Source organism: Macaca nemestrina, chromosome 7 (assembly GCF_043159975.1).
Source record: "Macaca nemestrina isolate mMacNem1 chromosome 7, mMacNem.hap1, whole genome shotgun sequence".
Lineage (NCBI taxonomy): Eukaryota > Metazoa > Chordata > Mammalia > Primates > Cercopithecidae > Macaca > Macaca nemestrina.
The window spans coordinates 102,157,883-102,176,469 of record NC_092131.1 but is presented as its reverse complement, the minus strand read 5'-3'; the positions used below and the strand labels follow the sequence as shown (position 1 = coordinate 102,176,469).

General features: G+C 43.9%; 1 protein-coding gene across 2 annotated transcripts in view; it reads left to right on the top strand.

The window, feature by feature from the left end:
* Positions 1-688: 688 nt before the first annotated feature.
* LOC105488324 (TOPBP1 interacting checkpoint and replication regulator) overlaps positions 689-18,587 on the top strand; it is a 54,863-nt gene continuing 36,964 nt past the window's right edge. The window contains exons 1-5 of one of the 2 annotated variants that reach the window (XM_011752266.3): positions 689-1,461; positions 8,205-8,484; positions 9,826-10,067; positions 11,252-11,486; positions 17,868-17,997. In XM_011752266.3, the coding sequence (XP_011750568.2) occupies positions 808-1,461; positions 8,205-8,484; positions 9,826-10,067; positions 11,252-11,486; positions 17,868-17,997 (1,541 nt within the window). In that variant the 5' untranslated portion in view covers positions 689-807. The remainder of the gene's footprint in view (positions 1,462-8,204; positions 8,485-9,825; positions 10,068-11,251; positions 11,487-17,867; positions 17,998-18,587) is intronic. The other variant, XM_011752267.3, reaches the window with a different exon arrangement.

The following is an 18,587-nucleotide window of genomic DNA, read 5'->3' as shown; positions in this document are numbered from 1 at the left end:
CAAGCTCCGCCTGCCGGGTTCACGCCATTCTCCTGCCTCAGCCTCCTGAGTAGCTGGGACTACAGGCGCCCGCCACCGCGCCCGGCTAATTTTTTGTATTTTTAGTAGAGACGGGGTTTCACCATGGTATCGATCTCCTGATGTCGTGATCCGCCCGCCTCTGCCTCCCAAAGTGTTGGGATTACAAGCGTGAGCCACCGCGCCCGGCCGAACCTTTAATTTTTAATAAAATTTTTTAAATTACAGAAAATTAAAGCCGTAGTCGTCGGATTCTACTTCATAGACGGTCCACAGAGATTTCAACCAGTTCGGTTGAAACCATCCCAAATTCCCTCCCCGCACTAAGTTTTCCTCGGTCTTGGGAAACGTGGCCCGGCAGTCCGCACTCACGAGTGCGCACAAACGCGGGCCTCTTTCCAATGGGGAAACTTCTTGACACGCCCCCGAGGCGCCACCTCTTTAAAATTTAAAACGAAGGCCCAGGCCAATGAATGCTAAGCGTCTCTCGAAACACAGAGACCCGCCCACCATCACTCCCTTCACCAATCAGACTGAAGTTTTCTCCACTGCCCCTCCAATCACCGCCAAAAATGGAAGTTGCTCCCATAACTTACGTAAGGCAAGCAGCCAATAGGAGCTAACCTTGGAAACTAGCTCCGCCAATAGCAGCAGCTCCTGAAGAGCGCGGGAGCCTTTCGATCAGTGTCCCAAAGGAAAGCAGTGAATGGCGCTGGTTCCCTGAAGGAAGGGACTAAGGGACGGTGGTACGGGCCCGGACCGGGGCCCCGGGGCGGCGGCACGGCCGATATGGCATGCTGTCACAAAGTAATGCTGCTGCTCGACACCGCGGGCGGCGCCGCTCGCCACAGCCGGGTCCGGCGGGCCGCCCTGCGCCTCCTCACCTACCTGAGTTGCCGATTCGGCCTGGCCAGGGTCCACTGGGCCTTCAAGTTCTTTGACTCGCAGGGGGCGCGGAGCCGGCCGTCCCGCGTGTCTGACTTCCGCGAGCTGGGGGCTCGCTCGTGGGAGGACTTTGAGGAGGAGCTGGAGGCCAGGCTCGAGGATCGCGCCCACCTGCCCGGCCCGGCGCCCAGGGCCACCCACACGCACGGCGCCCTGATGGAGACGCTGCTAGACTACCAGTGGGACCGGCCCGAGATCACGTCGCCCACGAAGCCGATCCTGCGGAGCAGCGGGAGGAGACTGCTGGACGTGGAGAGCGAGGCCAAGGAGGCCGAGGCCGCGCTCGGGGGCTTGGTGAACGCCGTCTTCCTCCTGGCCCCCTGTCCGCACTCGCAGAGGGAGCTGCTGCAGTTCGTGTCTGGGTGCGAGGCCCAGGCCCAGCGCCTGCCGCCCACCCCTAAGCAGGTGATGGAGAAGTTGTTGCCCAAAAGAGTCCAGGAAGTCATGGTCGCCCGAAAAATCACCTTCTACTGGGTGGATACCACCGAATGGTCTAAGGTAAGGAAGGTTACAGTCGTCTCAGCGTGCGCGGTGCGTTCCTCGCTAACCAGAACTTGGCAGCGTCCTTAGAGCAGCCACAGACCCGGAATGAGACTAACATGACTATGGCTCCCTTCGGAAGGAAATAAGTAAATAGGGACAGTTTCCACAACAAAATGGGTAGTTCCTCATTACCTACTGTTTAAGACCCCTCACTATTTGGGCCCTACCTGCCTTCCCAGACTTGATTTTCCTACACACTACATCTACTCTAGCATATTAAAGTCCAGTCTAGAAAATCAACAGGTCTGGACCGCTTGTTTTGTGTTATGTGTGTTCTTCAATCTGCCTGGAATGCCAGTTCTCACTCTTCCAGGCCAGTCCTAACTTCACTTACCCTTTAACGCTTCCCCCAGTGACAACTGCTCAGTCCAGCGTCTGAATTGCTATACACATTTTTGTGTGGCACTTAACCCTTTCTCCATATGTTTTGATTGTGCACATCTCTCACTCTCCATCTAGTCTAAAAATACCTCAGAGGCAGGCAGCAGGTTTTAACACAATACCCAGATGTGTGAGTGTGTATATATGTGAGTGTGTATATATGTATATATGTGTATACATGTGTGTGTATACATATGCATGTATATATGTGTGTGTGTGTGTGTTTTGAGATAATCTATGTCGCTCAGGCTGGAATGCAGTGTCACAATCTCGCCTCACTGCAACCTCCACCTCCCGGGTTCAAGCGATTCTCGTGCCTCAGCCTCCCAAGTAGCTGAGACTACAGGCCCACGCCACCATGCCCAAGTAATTTTTTTGTATTTTTAGTAGAGACCAGGTTTCATGCTGCCCAGGCTGGTCTCGAACTCCTGGCCTCAGGCAATCCGCCTGCCTTGGCCTCCTGAAGTGCCAGGATTATAGGTGTGAGCCACCATGCCCAGCCACCCAGATGTGTATTAAACATTGTAGGTGTTCAGTCAGTATTTGCTGACTAAATGAGTAAATACTTGCAAACTTAAAGTCTTACATGGCTAATTTGGATTTTTGTTGAAGCCGTGAGGGCCCCTGCTCCTGTTAAGTGCTAGGATAAGTATATATTTTTGCCTTCATCCTTCTCCTCATTGCATTTCATTTAGTCAACAAATGTACATTGAGAAGCCAGTAACATTGAGTGCCTACCACACTGTTTGAGCTGCTGGGGACATATTAGCCAAAGCAGGGAACAGATTAAACAGATAAGCAAGTGACAATTTCAAATCATGCTCTGGAGAAAATAAAACGGGGTGAGAGGATGGGAGTAGAAGGAGGTGGTTATTGTATATAGGGTGATAGTCAGGGAAGGCTTTTTTTTTTTTTTTTGGAGACAGAGTCTTGCTTTGTCACCCAGACTGGAGTTGCAGTGGCACGATCTCGGCTCACTGCAACCTCTACCTTCTGGGTTCAAGCAATTCTCCTGCCTCAGCCTCCCAAGTAGCTGGGATTACAAGCGGGTGCCACCATGCCTGGCTAATTTTTTTGTATTTTTAGTAGAGACGGGGTTTCACCATGCTGCCCACCCTGGTCTCAAACTCCTGTGCTCAGGCAATCCGCCAACCTCAGCCTCCCAAAGTGCTGGGATTACAGGCGTGAGCCACTGCGCCCAGCAGGGAAGGCCTTTTTGAGCAGATAATTGAATGGTGAAGGAGGAGGAACTCAAAGGTAGGTAAAGAACATTCCAGGTGAAGAGATGAGCAGGTGTAAGGATTTCAGCTGGAAATGAACTTCGTTTGTTTCAGAAACAAAAAGGCAAGGAGTGCTGAGACCTAGTAGGCAAGGGGAGCAGTGTGAGAGGAAGTCAGAAAGCAGGAGAGGCCGACCTGTAGGGCCAAGGTCAAAAATGTGGATTTTGTTCTAATTAATTAATGGGAAGTCTTTGGAATGTGGTTTAACCAGGTGAAAGATGCCATTCCACTTAATGGAAATACATGTCACTAACCCAGGAGTGAGTTAAATTGCAAGATTACAGATGGAAAATGAGCAAGTATTTAAATAATGATATGGTGTGTTAACATTTTCAAAGTGCCTTCACATACAAAGCCCGAAAAAGGCGTGGCAAATGCAAAATAAGGCAGCAGTGGTTTGTCAAGAAAAGGAAAGGACAAGAAGTGTTTAAGGAGATGATAAACATTTATGGGGAAAAGAATCTTAGAAATATTAAAATTTAAGGCAGCCAGTCAAGCCTTAGACACAGTATACAACACATTGCTCAGTTTGAAACAATTCATATCACATCAAAAACTTTCTTCTGGAATTGTATTTTGTTAAATATTGGCTAGAAATAAGTTAGATGGGGCTTGATGGGTCTTGGAGATTCTTTGTCTCGCTTTTTTTCTCTTTAATCTCTCTCTGTTTTTTTTTTTTTTTTTTTTTTTTTTTTTTTTTTTTTTTTTTTGAATAGCATTGAAATAAGTGGGTTGACTGGATATTTTTAAAGATCCCTTCCAGGTCTGACATACCGTCGACTGAGGGGATGGGTCTTCTCTGAGGCTTCCCTTCTTACATCTGCTGTTTCCCCTAAGAAAATGCCCATCAGACACTCTTAAGCTTTTCTGGAATTTTCTTCTGCTGAAGATCTAGCATTTCCTATTCAAAAACCTGCCCAGCCATGCTGGGCAAAAGGAAGGTTTAGGCTGTGTCCTTGGGGAGTGCTCCGTCCAGGAGTGGGCAAAAGGGAAGAAGAGAAAATCCAGGTTCTGCCTTGGGGAGCGCACAGTTTGGGAAGTATAACTGGGAGAAACAGAACTTGCACTTACATTGGAGGCGGAGGGATCCAAGCGCATAAAACAGGATATCATATTTTCTAAGATACAGGATAGAATAGAGGATAAGAGACCTCTGACACATTTTCAACTTTACACCTTAGATTTATTCAACACATATTTGTTCCATACCTGCCAGGTATGCTAAGGAATCAAATAGATGTAGTCCCTGCTCTCTTGGAGCTTATAGTCTAGTGGACATTTACAGATCCCCAAATTTGAAACTACCACTAGGACGTGTCTGTCACTTATCCTATAATATACATACGAATGAAAAATGTGACCATACTCTGTAGTATACTGTTCATATTTTTGTTTTTGTTTTGTTTTGTTTGAGACAGTCTTGCTCTGTTGTCCAGGCTGGAGTGCAATGGCGCAATGTGGGCTCACCGCAACCTCTGCCTCCCGGGTTCAAGTGATTCTCCTGCCTCAGCCTCCCGAGTAGCTGGGATTACAGGCACGTGCCACCACGTCCGGCTAATTTTTGTATTTTTAGTAGAGACAGGGTTTCACCATCTTGGTCAGGCTGGTCTCGAGCTCCTGACCTCGGGTGATCCACCCCACCTCGGACTCCCAAAGTGCTGGGAGTACAGGCTGTTATTTTTTTTTAATCACATGTTTTGCTATGGTTTGAATATCTCTCCCCTCCAAAACTCATGGAGTAATGGGTGTCATGGGAGTGGGACTGATGGCTTTATAAAAAGAGGAAGAAAGTGTTGAGCTCACTTGCTCAGTGCTTTGCCCTGTGCTGCCTTGGGATTCTGCAGAGTCCCCACCAGCAGGAAGGCCTTTGCAAAGTGCAGCGCCCTGGCCTTGGACTTCTCAGCCTCCATAACTGTAAGAAATAAATTCCTTTTCTTTTCTTTCTTTTTTTTTTTTTTTTTTTTTTTTGAGACGGAGTCTTGCTCTGTCGCCCAGGCTGGAGTGCAGTGGCCAGATCTCAGCTCACTGCAAGCTCTGCCTCCCGGGTTTACGCCATTCTCCTGCCTCGGCCTCCCGAGTAGCTGGGACTACAGGCGCCCGCCACCTCGCCCGGCTAGTTTTTTTGTATTTTTTAGTAGAGACGGGGTTTCACCGTGTTCGCCAGGATGGTCTCGATCTCCTGACCTCGTGATCCGCCCGCCTCGGCCTCCCAAAGTGCTGGGATTACAGGCTTGAGCCACCGCGCCCGGCCAAATTCCTTTTCTTTACAAATTACCTAGTTTCAGCTATTCTGTTATAAGCAACATTAAACAGACTAAGGCATGCACACATTACCTTTCATAGAAACTTAATGTCCTTTTCAACACTTACTACAGTTACATCTTCTCCCCCCACCCCCGCCCCCCAAGACAGAGTTTCGTTCTTGTCACCTAGGCTGGAGTGCAGTGGTGCGATCTGGGCTCATTGCAACCTCCGCCTCCCAGGTTCGAGCGATTCTCCTGCCTCAGCCTCCCCAATAGCTGGGATTACAGGCACCGACCACCACACCCAGCTAATTTTTGTATTTTTAGTAGAGATGGGTTTTCACACTGTTGACTAGGCTGGTCTTGAACTCCTGACCTCAGGTGATCCACCTGCCTTGTGGATCAAAGTGAGGGGTGCTCCACCACCAGCCATAAAGTTACATCTTAACCTTTCATTTCATTAGCAGGGTTTTTTTGTTTGTTTTCCCGGCTGGTCTTCTGGCTGAAACAATTTCAACAAAATTTTTGCGTCCCTTTGGCAGCAAATCCTAATCAGGATCTATGGCGTCTGAACTAGGTTATCATTCTCTCCATAGCAGTGAACACAGATATAGATACATGGATGGTAACAGCACATACTAATTAATTGGTTAATCTAATACAGCATTTTCCAGATTGATACGCATAACTGAAACAAAAGTTTAGATAGATTAGAAGGTAATGTGCTCCAGTACATTGTTTATCTTCGTTACATGGGATCTTTTTTTGTGTGTGTTTAATGCTGATCATAAACCACTCAATTAATCCATCAGAGAATCTATCAAAGTCCACCAGATGGTCATGATCCAAATTTTAAAAGCAGTCTAGGCCAGGGCTAGTGGTTCATACCGGTAACCCCAGCTTTGGAAGGCTGAGACAGGAGGATCTCTTGTACCCAGGAGTTTGAGACCAACCTGGGCAACATGGTGAGACCCCATCTCTACAAAAAATACAAAAGTTAGCCAGATGTGGTGGCATATGCCTGTACTCCCGGCTACTTACTCAGGAGGCTGGGGCGAGAGGATTGCTTGAGTCCAGAAAGTTAAGGCTACAGTGAGCCATGTTCATGCCACTGTACTCCAGCCTGGGCAACAGAGCAAGACCCTGTCTCAAAAAATAAAAATAAATGAAAGCAGTCTATTCAGAACAGTCCTGGGTTCTTGGACTGGTCCATCATTGCCTTGCTGTGACCATGGATGATACCCTGCTTGTCTTTGAACTTGACTATAATAGGAAGTTTGGGAATGACCTAGTTGACGTTCAAGACCCTTCTAGTTCTAATTCCTCACATTCACATAGCAGTTTATAGTTTATAATTGTTAACTGGCATGATGAGCATATTCTAAGGGGTGTGCTCCTCCTTCATATTCATAGTAACTGAATATTGTTGTTATACTGTGATGCCATGTTAAATATTTTATGTTGGTACTGTTTTATTCACCCCACCCCTCACTTCAAGATCCTAGACATGGCACGTAGAGGTTGCTCAATAAAAGTTTGTTGAAAGAAGGTTGACTGAAGAGTCAGCTGTGTGTGAAGGAGTGAAGCAGGGCTTTTACAAAGAAAGCAGGATTTGAGCCAGATACAGAAATGTAATAACCATTCAGTTGGTGAAGAAGGAAGGGGAGGCACAGGAAATATAAATCAGCAAAAACAGGGAAGCCTTAAAATATGGCATGTTCAGGAAATAGCAAATGGTTCAATATGTCTAGAAGGAGTGGGAATGGATGAGGGGTAGAAGATAATGTGTACCAAAAGCTGGTTTAGGGTTGGATTGTGAAGGGCTTTGTGATTATGCTGAAGAGTTACTTTATTCTGGAGGCAGTGGGAAGCCTTTCAGAATTTCAGAGAAGTAGCATGATTAGAGAAGTGATTTGGAAGAATACTTAGAGCACCATGGAGGAACGATTAGAGGCAGAGCACAGACTTTACAGGCTATGGTAAGGGTTAGGGCAAAAGACACGACGAGGCCTCAGTTTGTCTGGCCTCTGCACAGGGCTGTGGGTGGGCAAGTCAGAGCAATGGCCACCATCTAGGGGAGGTGCTCCTGCCTCACTCCCATGACACCTGGCCATTATTGTATTGTGCTGTATAGGACATAATTATTTTTATTAATAGGCTGGGCACAGTGGCTCACGCCTGTAGTCCTAGAACTTTGGGAGGCTGAGGCAGGCAGATCACTTGAGGTCAGGAGTTCAAGACCAGCCTGACCAACATGGTGAAACCCCGTCTCTACTAAAAATACAACAATTAGGCGAGCACGGTGGCACATTTCTGTAATCCCAGATACTTGGGAGGCTGAGACAAGAGAATCGCTTGAACCTGAGAGATGGAGGTTCCAGTGAGCCGAGATCATGCCACTGCACTCCAGCCTGGGTGACAGATCAAGACTCTGACTCAAAAAAAAAAAAGTTATTTTTGTTAAAGTATAATGGTTCTATGTTCCTTCTAACATTTTATAATCTATACCCAGTGATTTGTGTCACTTCTTTCTGTTCCTTGACAAAAAATGTAAATGAGGTACTATTTTTACTAAATGAATGCTTTCTTAAAGGCATAGTAGGTAGTAATTTGTTCTGGTGCTGCACAGTAGCTTGATGCTGACCATTATTTTTGTTTAGCTCAGCAAATACATTGGTTGTGTAATTCGACCCTTTAATATTGGTTTCAGCTTTACTTTCTCCTGATTTCCTTTACTTTTATTTATGAATGCCTAATGTGTAGTAACCTAAGGTTGTTTGTCATTTTATTTGAGATGTGGGAATCCCCAGACCACCTTGGATACTGGACTGTTTGTGAACTGCTCCACCATGGAGGTGGCACTGTCTTGCCATCTGAATCTTTCAGCTGGGATTTTGCTAAAGCTGGGGAAATGCTGCTCAGGAGTGAAATAAAGCTGTCAAGTGAACCTCATCTCTCTCCGTGGATTTCAATGCTGCCAACTGATGCCACTTTAAACCGTTTGCTCTATAATTCTCCTGAGTATGAGGCCTTGTTTCCACGGATGGAAGGAATCTTATTTCTCCCTGTTGAAGGTAAGCAAATAATATTTTAAGGTTTTTATGGTAAATCTCAGTTACATTAATTTCTTCAAAGAAGCTTTTTAACTTCTTTGGCATTTCTCACAGCCCAGGCACTCAATGAATGCTTGTCATGAAAGAATTAGAAGACATCAAGGCAAAATCAGAGATACTGTAGGAAAGATTTGAACTCTAATTCAGTACAACTGCCAGCCTGTGTACAAAAAAAACAAGTGAATGATTAATTTAAAAGTTTACCAGCTATTCCCAAAGCAGGGTAATATTATTCAGGTGCCCAAGCACATGGGTATAATATTTCATTGTCTCATAGAGGAGATTGATAAATTGAAGACCATAGAGAAACAATGGTCAACTAAAAGAAGAAATAAATTAGTCTACAGAAACCCAGAATGATGCCTGTTACCAGGAAAAGCAAACATGTTGGAATCTTCATTAAATTTGTTTCACCTTATGATTTGCTATATGGTAAATTTCATTTCTGAATACACTGTATAGTCACAGAAATAATACTGCATAGAGATATATACATAAAACTGTGTGGTACATTATGTGCAGTTTAAGGAATTTTCAAGAGTAGTTTTGTTTATGTAATTTCATTACACAGTCTTTAGAATTTAACCTCCTCATAAGATATGATGCACTGTACTTTATGGATTTAAGAAGTGGTATCTTCTTTCTCATAAGTAGTAAACATTGCTTGAATACTTATTTCTTTTCTTTTTCTTTTTTCTTTTTTTTTTTTTTAAGACAAGGTCTTGCTCTATCACCCAGGCTGGAGTGCAGTGGTACGATCATAGCTCAGATCGCAGCTCACTGCAGCCTTGACCTCCTGGGCTCAAGGGATCTTCCCACCTCGGCCTCCCAAGTAGCTGGGACTACAGGCCTGAGCCACCACACCTTGCTCATTTTTGTATTTTTTGTAGAGATGGGGTTTCGCCATGTTGCCCAGGCTGGTCTTTAACTCACTGACCTCAAGTGATCCTCTGGCCTTGGCCTCCCAAAGTGCTGAGATTACAGGCATAAGCCACCATGCCTGGCCTTCAATACTTATTTCTAAGTCATAATTTCTGAGAAGTTCTGCCATTACATATTGCCTTTGTAATTCCATTTGTTTATAGCTTTTTCTATAGAGCTAAATGAACTTGCTGTGATGGCGTGGCAGTAGAATAAGGGTTGAAGTGTTCAACTAAGTGACAGTATCTCAACTGGCAACTTGATTTTCTTCTTATTGTTAATAAATCTCTTTTTAGTATGTATTCCTTATATTTGAATTTTAATCTTTTTTTCTTTTTAATTTTAATTTGGCATTCTGGTCTAATTAATCTTTATTTCTAGCAGGCAAAGAGATTCAGGAAACATGGACAGTCACCCTAGAGCCCTTGGCCATGCATCAGAGACATTTTCAGAAACCAGTCAGAATTTTTCTAAAAGGCTCTGTGGCCCAGTGGTCTCTCCCAACGAGCAGCACTTTGGGCACCGACAGCTGGATGCTACAAAGTCCAGAGGAGAGCACAGCAACTCAAAGGCTGTTATTTCAGCAGCTGGTAAGCAGGCTGACTGCTGAAGAGTTACACCTGGTAGGTATCCTCAACACGGGAAGTTATTCTTGTCTAACAACATACTGGTAAAGTGAAATAAGTGTGTTTATAAATGCCTTACACAATATAGTCTTAGTAAAACTGATTATGCTTTTGCAAATAATATTGTCGACATTATAGTATCATGACAGCAATGCTCATTAGAGAAGAAATAACTTATAAAATTGCATGTATCAAGAATCCAATTAAGTTAAATTATATTCCCATAGGGAAGAAGGCAGTTGGCCAGATGGAGTGCTTATGTTAGGGTAGTAATGTGATGAGTGATTTCTCATTATTTTTTAAGTATTCTGTTATATATTTACTACTTTTATATAAGTATTTAAGAAAAAGCTGCTACACAGTAAAATTAGGTATAATAGTATAGTAGTTGTGTAACTATATACAATGCAATATAATTGTCTGTGTAACTCAGTAGTTGGACAGTAGTTACACAAATGTAGAAATGTCTTCTGAAAAGGAACATATACATATCCAGATTTGATTTAACGGTGATTATTATTTTTAAACTACCAGCGAATTCCTTACCTTACTTTGTCTTTTGCCTTTATACTCTCAGGAGGGGTCTCTTTTCTGGTTCCCATTGTAAAATATTCTGGAGAAAAATAGAGTAGTCTTTGGACAGATGCTGTTCTAAGAGTTGTGTGCTCTGAGGAAAAGAGCACTGGGTTTGGGAGTCGGTGATCTGGATTAGGTCTCAGCTCTGCTGCCTACTGTATGTCTGGATAAATCTCTCAAGTGGTATTTCTGCCTCATGGTTAAGTACATGGGTTTCAAAGTCACATATGCTTGGCATCTTCTCTTACCAAGTAGGTGGCTTTAACAGGTTACTTCTGCCTCAGCCTCAATCCCTCCTTTATAAAATGGGGATAATAATTATTTTACCTCAGGACGATTGTGAGGATTCAGTGAGCACATAGTAAATACCTAGTAAATATTCCTGGTAATGTCAGGTTTTACTTATTTGTAAGTAGAAATATTAGGACTCTGTGATTAATAAATTCCCTTCTACCTCTAATAATTATCAAATCTATCTCTTTTTTTTTCATAGTTTTCACATTAATAATCATTGGGAAAATGGTTATTCTGTCTTTTAGTACACTACATTCTTCTTTAGGCATATTGACAATAATATTCTCAACTAATTAGAACTTCTCACATAGGTTGCTGATGTGGACCCTGGTGAAGGCTGGCCCCCCATCACTGGAGTTATTTCCCCGCTCTCTGCCAATGCTACAATCCTCACTGTGTTCCGCACCAAGGAGGCTGAATTTCAACGACATGTTCTCCAAACAGCTGTGACTGACAGCCCCCGGGACACAGCTTCCCTTTTCTCAGATGTTGTGGATGGTATATTGAATCAGACTCATGATTCACTTGCAGATACTGCTTCTGCTGGTAAGCTCCTAAACCAGTAACTAACATAGTCTAGGGTGGTTTGCAGTCTTTTCCAGCATCGGGACTTTTTCACTGTGCAGTTAGTAAAACCCCAATATGTTATAACACAGATAAAAGAAAGCTACAATACTTCAGGCAGTTTAAATCATTATTGTTTATAGAATTCCTTAAGTACTTCTGAGGAGGCTGCAGGTTCCATGAAACCAGTCTGAAATCGAAGTCATGGTTTTTAATATATTTAATAAATACTGCATATAAAACTGTTGTGATTCTATCTACCCTGCATTGCATTGTTACTACTGGCATTGCAACTAAATGCATTGTTACTACTAAATCTACCTAGCATAAATAAGGTTTGTATCATATTAGTATTACAAACTTTATTTATACTAGGTAGATTTAAATGTCAACTTGATATTTCTTTAATTCATTCATTTATTCAACAGATTTGAGTACCTGCTGTATGTCAGGCACTGTTTGAGGTACTGGGACTATATTAGAGAACAATATGGACAAAGATATCTTCCCATGGAGCTGACTATCTAGTCAGGGGAGACAAAACAGTAAGTCAGGAAAATTACAGTTTATTCTAAAGAGACAAAAGTTATAGTAGTAAAGCAGGAACAAAGGAATGGGGTGTGTTAGGGTAGGGAGGGTTGCAATTTTAAGTAGGGTGGTCAGGGAAGGCCTTGCTGAAAAAATAATATTTGAGCAAAGGCATGAAGGAAGTGATGGCAAGGAGTTGCTGGTAGAGGCAATAGCGAGTGCCAAGGCTCAGAAGGGTGTTAGAGGAGTTGCAGGGAAGCCTGTGGCTGTGGTGAAAGGAGCAAGGAGAGAGTAGGAGGGGGTGAGGTCAGAGAGCCAGCAGCAGACTAAACAGCAGCAGAGAGCCAGCAGCAGGGCTTTACAGGTACTGAAAAGACTTTGGCTTCTACTATGAGTGAGAGAGGAAGCCTTTGGAGATTTTCTGCAGTGACATGATCTGACTTATGTTTTCACAGCATTACTCTGGCTGCCATATTGAGGCAAGGATAGAACCAGTCAGAAATATTGCAATAATCCAGGCAAGAGATGGTGGGAAATGCAGGTAGTTGGAAGTAGTTGTAGCTCTTGGATATATTTTGAAGGTAAAGCCAGCAAAATTTGCTGTTAGATTAAACGTGTAGGGTGAGCTATAGAGAAATTGAAAATGATTCCAGAGACTTTTGGCCTAAGTTACTGGTAGAAAGTAGTTTCCTTCTGAGATGGGGAAGGCTGTGGGAGAACCAGGGGCTGGGGTGGTGAGGACTGGAGGGTTTGTTTTGGGCATGGTAAGTCTGAGTTGTTCATTAGACATCCACACATGGTATTGAGTAGGCATCAACTATGCATGTTTGTGTTTGGGAGATTTGTTTGGACTAGAGATGATGGGAGTCATCAGTGATGTTTAAAGCCATGAGATGGGTTAAGATCACCATGGGGGTGGGCATAGATGGGAAAGAGAAGGGGACTAAGGACTAACCCCTGCATCCCAACGTTAAGCAGTCTGGGGGATGAGGAGAGAGAAACCACAAAGGAGACAAAAGGGGGACAGTCACTGAGGTAAAGAACACCCAGATTGTGGTACCCTGGAAGCCAAGTGAAGAGAGGAAGTGCTTGACTGGGTTATTTACTACTGATAGGCCAAGGAAGATGAAGGCTGGGAGCTGACATTCAACTGAGCAGTGTGGATGCTCGTGATACCATCACAACGTGATGGTTGTGATATCAGTTTTGGTGGAATTGTGAGGGTAGAAATGTGAGTGGGAGTAGGTTCAGGAGAGACTGAAAAGAGGAAAACAGCAAGTACAGACAATTTTTTGTAGTAGTTTTGATCTAAAAGATATTAGAGTAATGAAAACAGTGGCTACAGAGGGAAGAAGGGTCAAGGTTTTTGGTTTTGATTTTTAGAAATAATAATAGCCTGCTTGCATGCTGATGAGATAATATGGTAAAAATTAATGCAGGGGATAGAGAGAATTGTTGGTTAGAGGGCTTCGAGGAAGCGCAAGTGGAGGGGTTGGTCTTGGGAACAAGCACAGTTCATCTGTGACAACTGGGGGAAGGCAAAAATATAAGGGCTGGGGTGCCGAGGTGAGTGATGTTGGTGTGAGTGTATGGGGTTCTCTTCTGATTGCTTCAGGTTTTTTAGTGAGTTAGGAAGTGACATCATCAGCTGAAAATGAAGACTTAAGGAGATGCTGGAGGCTGAGGAGAGAGGGGAGAAGGAAGTGGCTGGTGAGAGGGTGAAGATAGCAGGAAGGTGGAAGGTTGCTGGGATGGTCGTGAAGGTAAAGTGAGATCCCTCTATGGGCTTGCCTTCCTCCAACCACATTCACCAGCTGGCACAGCTGCAGAGTAGGCAGGGAGCTGGATTAACCAGGATTGGGATTTTCCCAAATGAGGGCGGTAAAGCTAGAGAGGGGTCAGGGATTCAAAGGTGTGAACGGGAAGAGATTTAGGATTTGTCCATGGAACAAGGCAGGGTAAGGAGGAAAGTGAGGACAACAAGGACAGGCGATCAGATAAGTGGGTTGTAGGGGTCTCAGGATTTCTGGAGCCAATGTGCTCAAAGGAGAGAGTTAAAAAATAGATGGAGGTGGTCAGAGTGGGGTGCTTGAGATCATAGACAGTGGTGACCAGGAGGAGAGAGTGACTGAAGGATGGCAATGCACCGGGGCACCAGAAGCGAGGAATTCAAGGGGACAAAGGCCACAGTGTTGGTAGCATCAAATGTGTGTATTGAAATAATCCAGAGTTAAGACTAAATAGTACTGGAGAGACTGATGGTGGTGAGTCGGGAGCTAACAGTCTTTGAGGAGTAAGGGGGAGTGATCCAGGCTTGTTAGATGACTATGAGAGTATAGGCTTTGATGTGAGACTCAAAGCTGGGTTTTTGTCATTATTTTCAGCAGGTAGAGGGAAAATGATCTGGAAGAGGCAAGGAGGATACCAGCCCACCTCAGGGCCAAGTCGAAGAAGAGCTTTGTGGGGGAGCAGTCAGCTCTCTCCAGCGCTGCAGGGGAAACAGTGTGTTCAGGGCAGGAGAAGATGGAATTGAGGATATAGGGGATTTTGCTGATGAGGGTTAGTGAGTTCCAGAGGGCAGGGTGGGAGGATTTTATGTGTGGAAGGGCTGGGCCGAGGTGACAGGATGGGAGACGGAAGGAGCAGTGAGGAGATTCCAGTGGGCAGACTGGAGCGACCTAGGGGTCTAGGGCTTCGCATGATGGGAAAAAGCAGCTATCAAGGGGATCATGAGATTAATTCCTGGTGGTTTCAATGCAGCTAATGGTGCTGAACCTGTGAGTTTGGGGGGTAAGAAGTGTGGGTGTTTGGCCCACCCACACTCCTGCCCATGTAGGCGTGGAGACTACAAGGAGGGCATCTAACTCCGAGGGCCTAGGGCTCCCTCCAAAGTCCTGCCTGGGAGGCCAGTGGAGGGTGGCCTTGTTTTTAGCGTTGGGCTCCTGTTTGGCATTTGCTGGAAGAGGTGCAGGTAACTCTGTGAGGGGCACTCTCTCTCCATGCAGAGGGAGGCTTGAGACTTGGAGGCCTGAGGCAGGTATTTCTGGCCTTTCTCCCCTAATCCAGCATACAATGACTTGAGAAGAAACTATCATGTCATATTTATTCTCATAGACCTTTACTGCCCTTGTCTGAATTTTGTAATATAACAGCAGATGCAATTATAGGCATTTATGCTGTCATGTGATGTGAAGTTTCTTTTGCTTGTTTAAAAAATTCTACACAATCTTACACTAAAAATAATAGCTTTGGGAGAACTACAGTTGGGACAGACTTCTCAAAATCTTTGGCAGTGATAAAAACTAAGGCAATCCTGGGTGGGGGGACACGTGCCTGTAATCCCAGCTCCTCGGGAGGCTGAAGCAGGAAGATTGCTTGAGCCCAGGAGTCCAAGACCAGCCGGGCAACATAGCAAGACCTTGTCTCAATTAAAAACAACAAAAAAAGTGCAATCCTAATAAAAATTATAGTTTGATTAAAAGACACATTAAATTCATAATAAGTAAACTCCATAATAAATATACCTTATCCCTTAAAAGAAAGGTGAAGATGGCATGATGAAAGGGTTGAGGCTGTGGTATTATGGAGACAGGGGCCAATGACAATGATAGGGAACTGCATCATAAGCACTTCCAGGAAAGTGCATGTGGCCAAACAGCCAAGGAGAAGAACACGAGTTGAAAGGGCGTAGTTGGCTGGGCATGGTGGCTCATGCCTGTAATCCCAGCACTTTGGGAGGCTAAGGCTGGCGGATCACGAGGTCAGGAGATCGAGACCATCCTGGCTAACATGGTGAAAGCCCATCTCTACTAAAAATACAAAAAATTAGCCGGGCGTGGTGGCGGGCGCCTGTAGTCCCTGCTACTCTGGAGGCTGAGGCAGGAGAATGGCGTGAAGCCAGGAGGCGGAGCTTGCAGTGAGCCGAGATTGCTCACTGCACTCCAGCCTGGGCAACAGTGAGACTCCATCTCAAAAAAAAAAGAAAGGGTGTAGTGTACAGCACTGTGCTCCTCTGGCTGTTTGTATTTAGTTGTGTTTGTGCACTTTGAATTCAGCTGCTGCTACTTGGTGGTATAAAATAATAGCACATTAGGAATGATCACATAACCAAAGCAACATAATATTTTGTACTAATGTCACTACCTTACTTATCAATTGTGTGTAGGCTATTTGTAGAAAGTTTTGTATTGTAGAACAGACTGTATCTTAACTATGTATATAGTCTTGGAAGCAGCTCAGAAAACTGTATTTTGGAATTTGGTAAAGGAAGAACTGCAGTATTTTACAAGTTCTCTGCTGTAGCATGGCCCAGTTTCTTCCAGGTTATAAATCAGTGTGCCAGCTTGTTGTCCAGTCTCCCCACCATGCTCCATCTGGGTGAGATCCTATTCCTGCATTAGAACCTAGCCCAAATACTGCATTCTCCATGAGACCTTCCTTGCCCATCTAGACAGAGTTAGCATATGCTAACATTTATACATATCTCCATGACTTCACAAGAGTGGACCTACTCTTCCTATCCTGGGAGCTCCTTTCGAAGTAGGCATTGTATTTATCTCTGAATTCTCTCACTGAAAGAAGGCCTAAAACTTGGTTGTCTCAATAAGTTTGAATACATTTTAAATATTTGGGTTTTTTTCCCCAAGACTTCATTAATGTCTAACATTTCATTTGTCTAGGGTCTTAGATGGACCTCTCAGAATCACAGAGTTCACTGAAATTTCTGTTACTGTTCCCCCAACCACCTCCTCCATCAGGCTTATTTTAAGAGAACCTTCTACCCTTACACTCCCCAACGCAGAGCCACATCTTCCTATTTCCAATTTACCTACTCAGTGCAACAGAATTGTGATATTCTGCAGTTTTGTTACTGTATATTTATTATTGTACAAAGCCATTTTTTTTTTTTTTTTTTTTTTGAGACTGAGTCTCGCTCTTTGCCCAGGCTGGAGTGCAGTGGCGTGATCTTGGCTCACCGCAACCTCCGCCTCCCGGGTTCAAGCTTCTCCTGCCTCAGCCTCCTGAATAGCTGGGAATACAGGCACCTGCCACCACACCCAGCTAATTTTTGCACTTTTAGTAGAGACGGGGCTTTGCCATGTTGGCCAGGCTGGTCTCAAACGCCTGACCTCAGGTGATCCACCCACCTCGGCCTCCCAAAGTGCTGGGATTACAGGCGTGAGCCACTGTGCGCAACCGTACAAAGCCATTTTTAAGAACAGGACTAAGCGCGGTGGCTCAGGCCTATAATTCCAGCACTTTGGGAGGCCAAGGCAGGCGGATCACCTGAGGTCAGGAGTTTGAGACCAACCTGACCAACATGGAGAAACCCTGTCTTTACTAAAAATACAAAATTAGCCGGGTGTGGTGGCACATGTCTGTAATCCCAGCTACTCAGGAGGCTAAGGCAGGAGAATTGCCTGAACCCGGGAGGCGGAGGTTGCAGCTCATGAGCCGAGATCATGCCACTGCACTCCAGCCTGGGCAAGAAGAGTGAAACTCTGTTTCAAAAAAATAAATAAATAAATAGAAGAACAATATATATTTTTAACCTGGTTAGAGGAACATTTCAGAAATAAGATGAGAGGATTTATAGCCAGTAATAACAAAAGATTTTAAATTGTATCTGTATGTTTTTCAGTAGCATTTTTTATTTACCACATAGGCCTGTAGCAGTTTGTGGTGCCAGAGAACAAATGTTAGCCGGAGAACAAATGCACTTTGTATGTCCTTTGGAGGGATGCAGTCAGTCCAGGGGAAGAGCAAGTGCTTAGAATTCTCTGCTTTGGTTCTTACGCGGTTTCCTCTCCTGCCTCTGTTCCTTTGCTCCAATAGCTTCTCCTGTTCCAGAGTGGGCCCAGCAGGAACTTGGCCACACCACTCCCTGGAGTCCAGCTGTTGTGGAAAAGTGGTTTCCTTTCTGTAACATCCGTGGTGCTAGTTCCAATTTGATGGAGTCATTTGGGTAAAACTTTTTTATATCTCTGAGTATTAATTATTAAAATCAATGTTCATTTATCTGCATTTTTTTCTTAACAGGCCACATTCTCTGAGTACAGTCTAATAGTATTAAAAACTAATTACAAAGATAAAATACTCTCATACTTAGTATATATTGTGAGAGTATGTTAGATAATATGTTAACAATATATAAACATATACATGCTAAAAATTCTTTAAAATTTACCAAAGTAATTCGTCTAGTTAAATATAAACACTCCCTTATATTATGAAAGTGAGAAAATATTTATAACTAAGTATCAACGCAAATAGAAAACAGCAAATTTGAATAATGCAGCTGAATTTATACTTAAAGAAGTATTTGCAGACTATTTTTGTAAAGAAAAATGTTAGTAATCAATTACTAAGAATCCAACATGAGAAGTAAACAAGAGAGTAACCTCCACCCTACAAAAGAAGGAAAGCAATGAAGATAAGAACAGAAATAAATTAAATAGTAAACAAATAAATGTAAGTGATCAAGAGAAACAAAAGATGGTTATTTGAAAAGCCAAATAAAATAATCTATAGCAAGATCAAGCAATTAAAAGACAA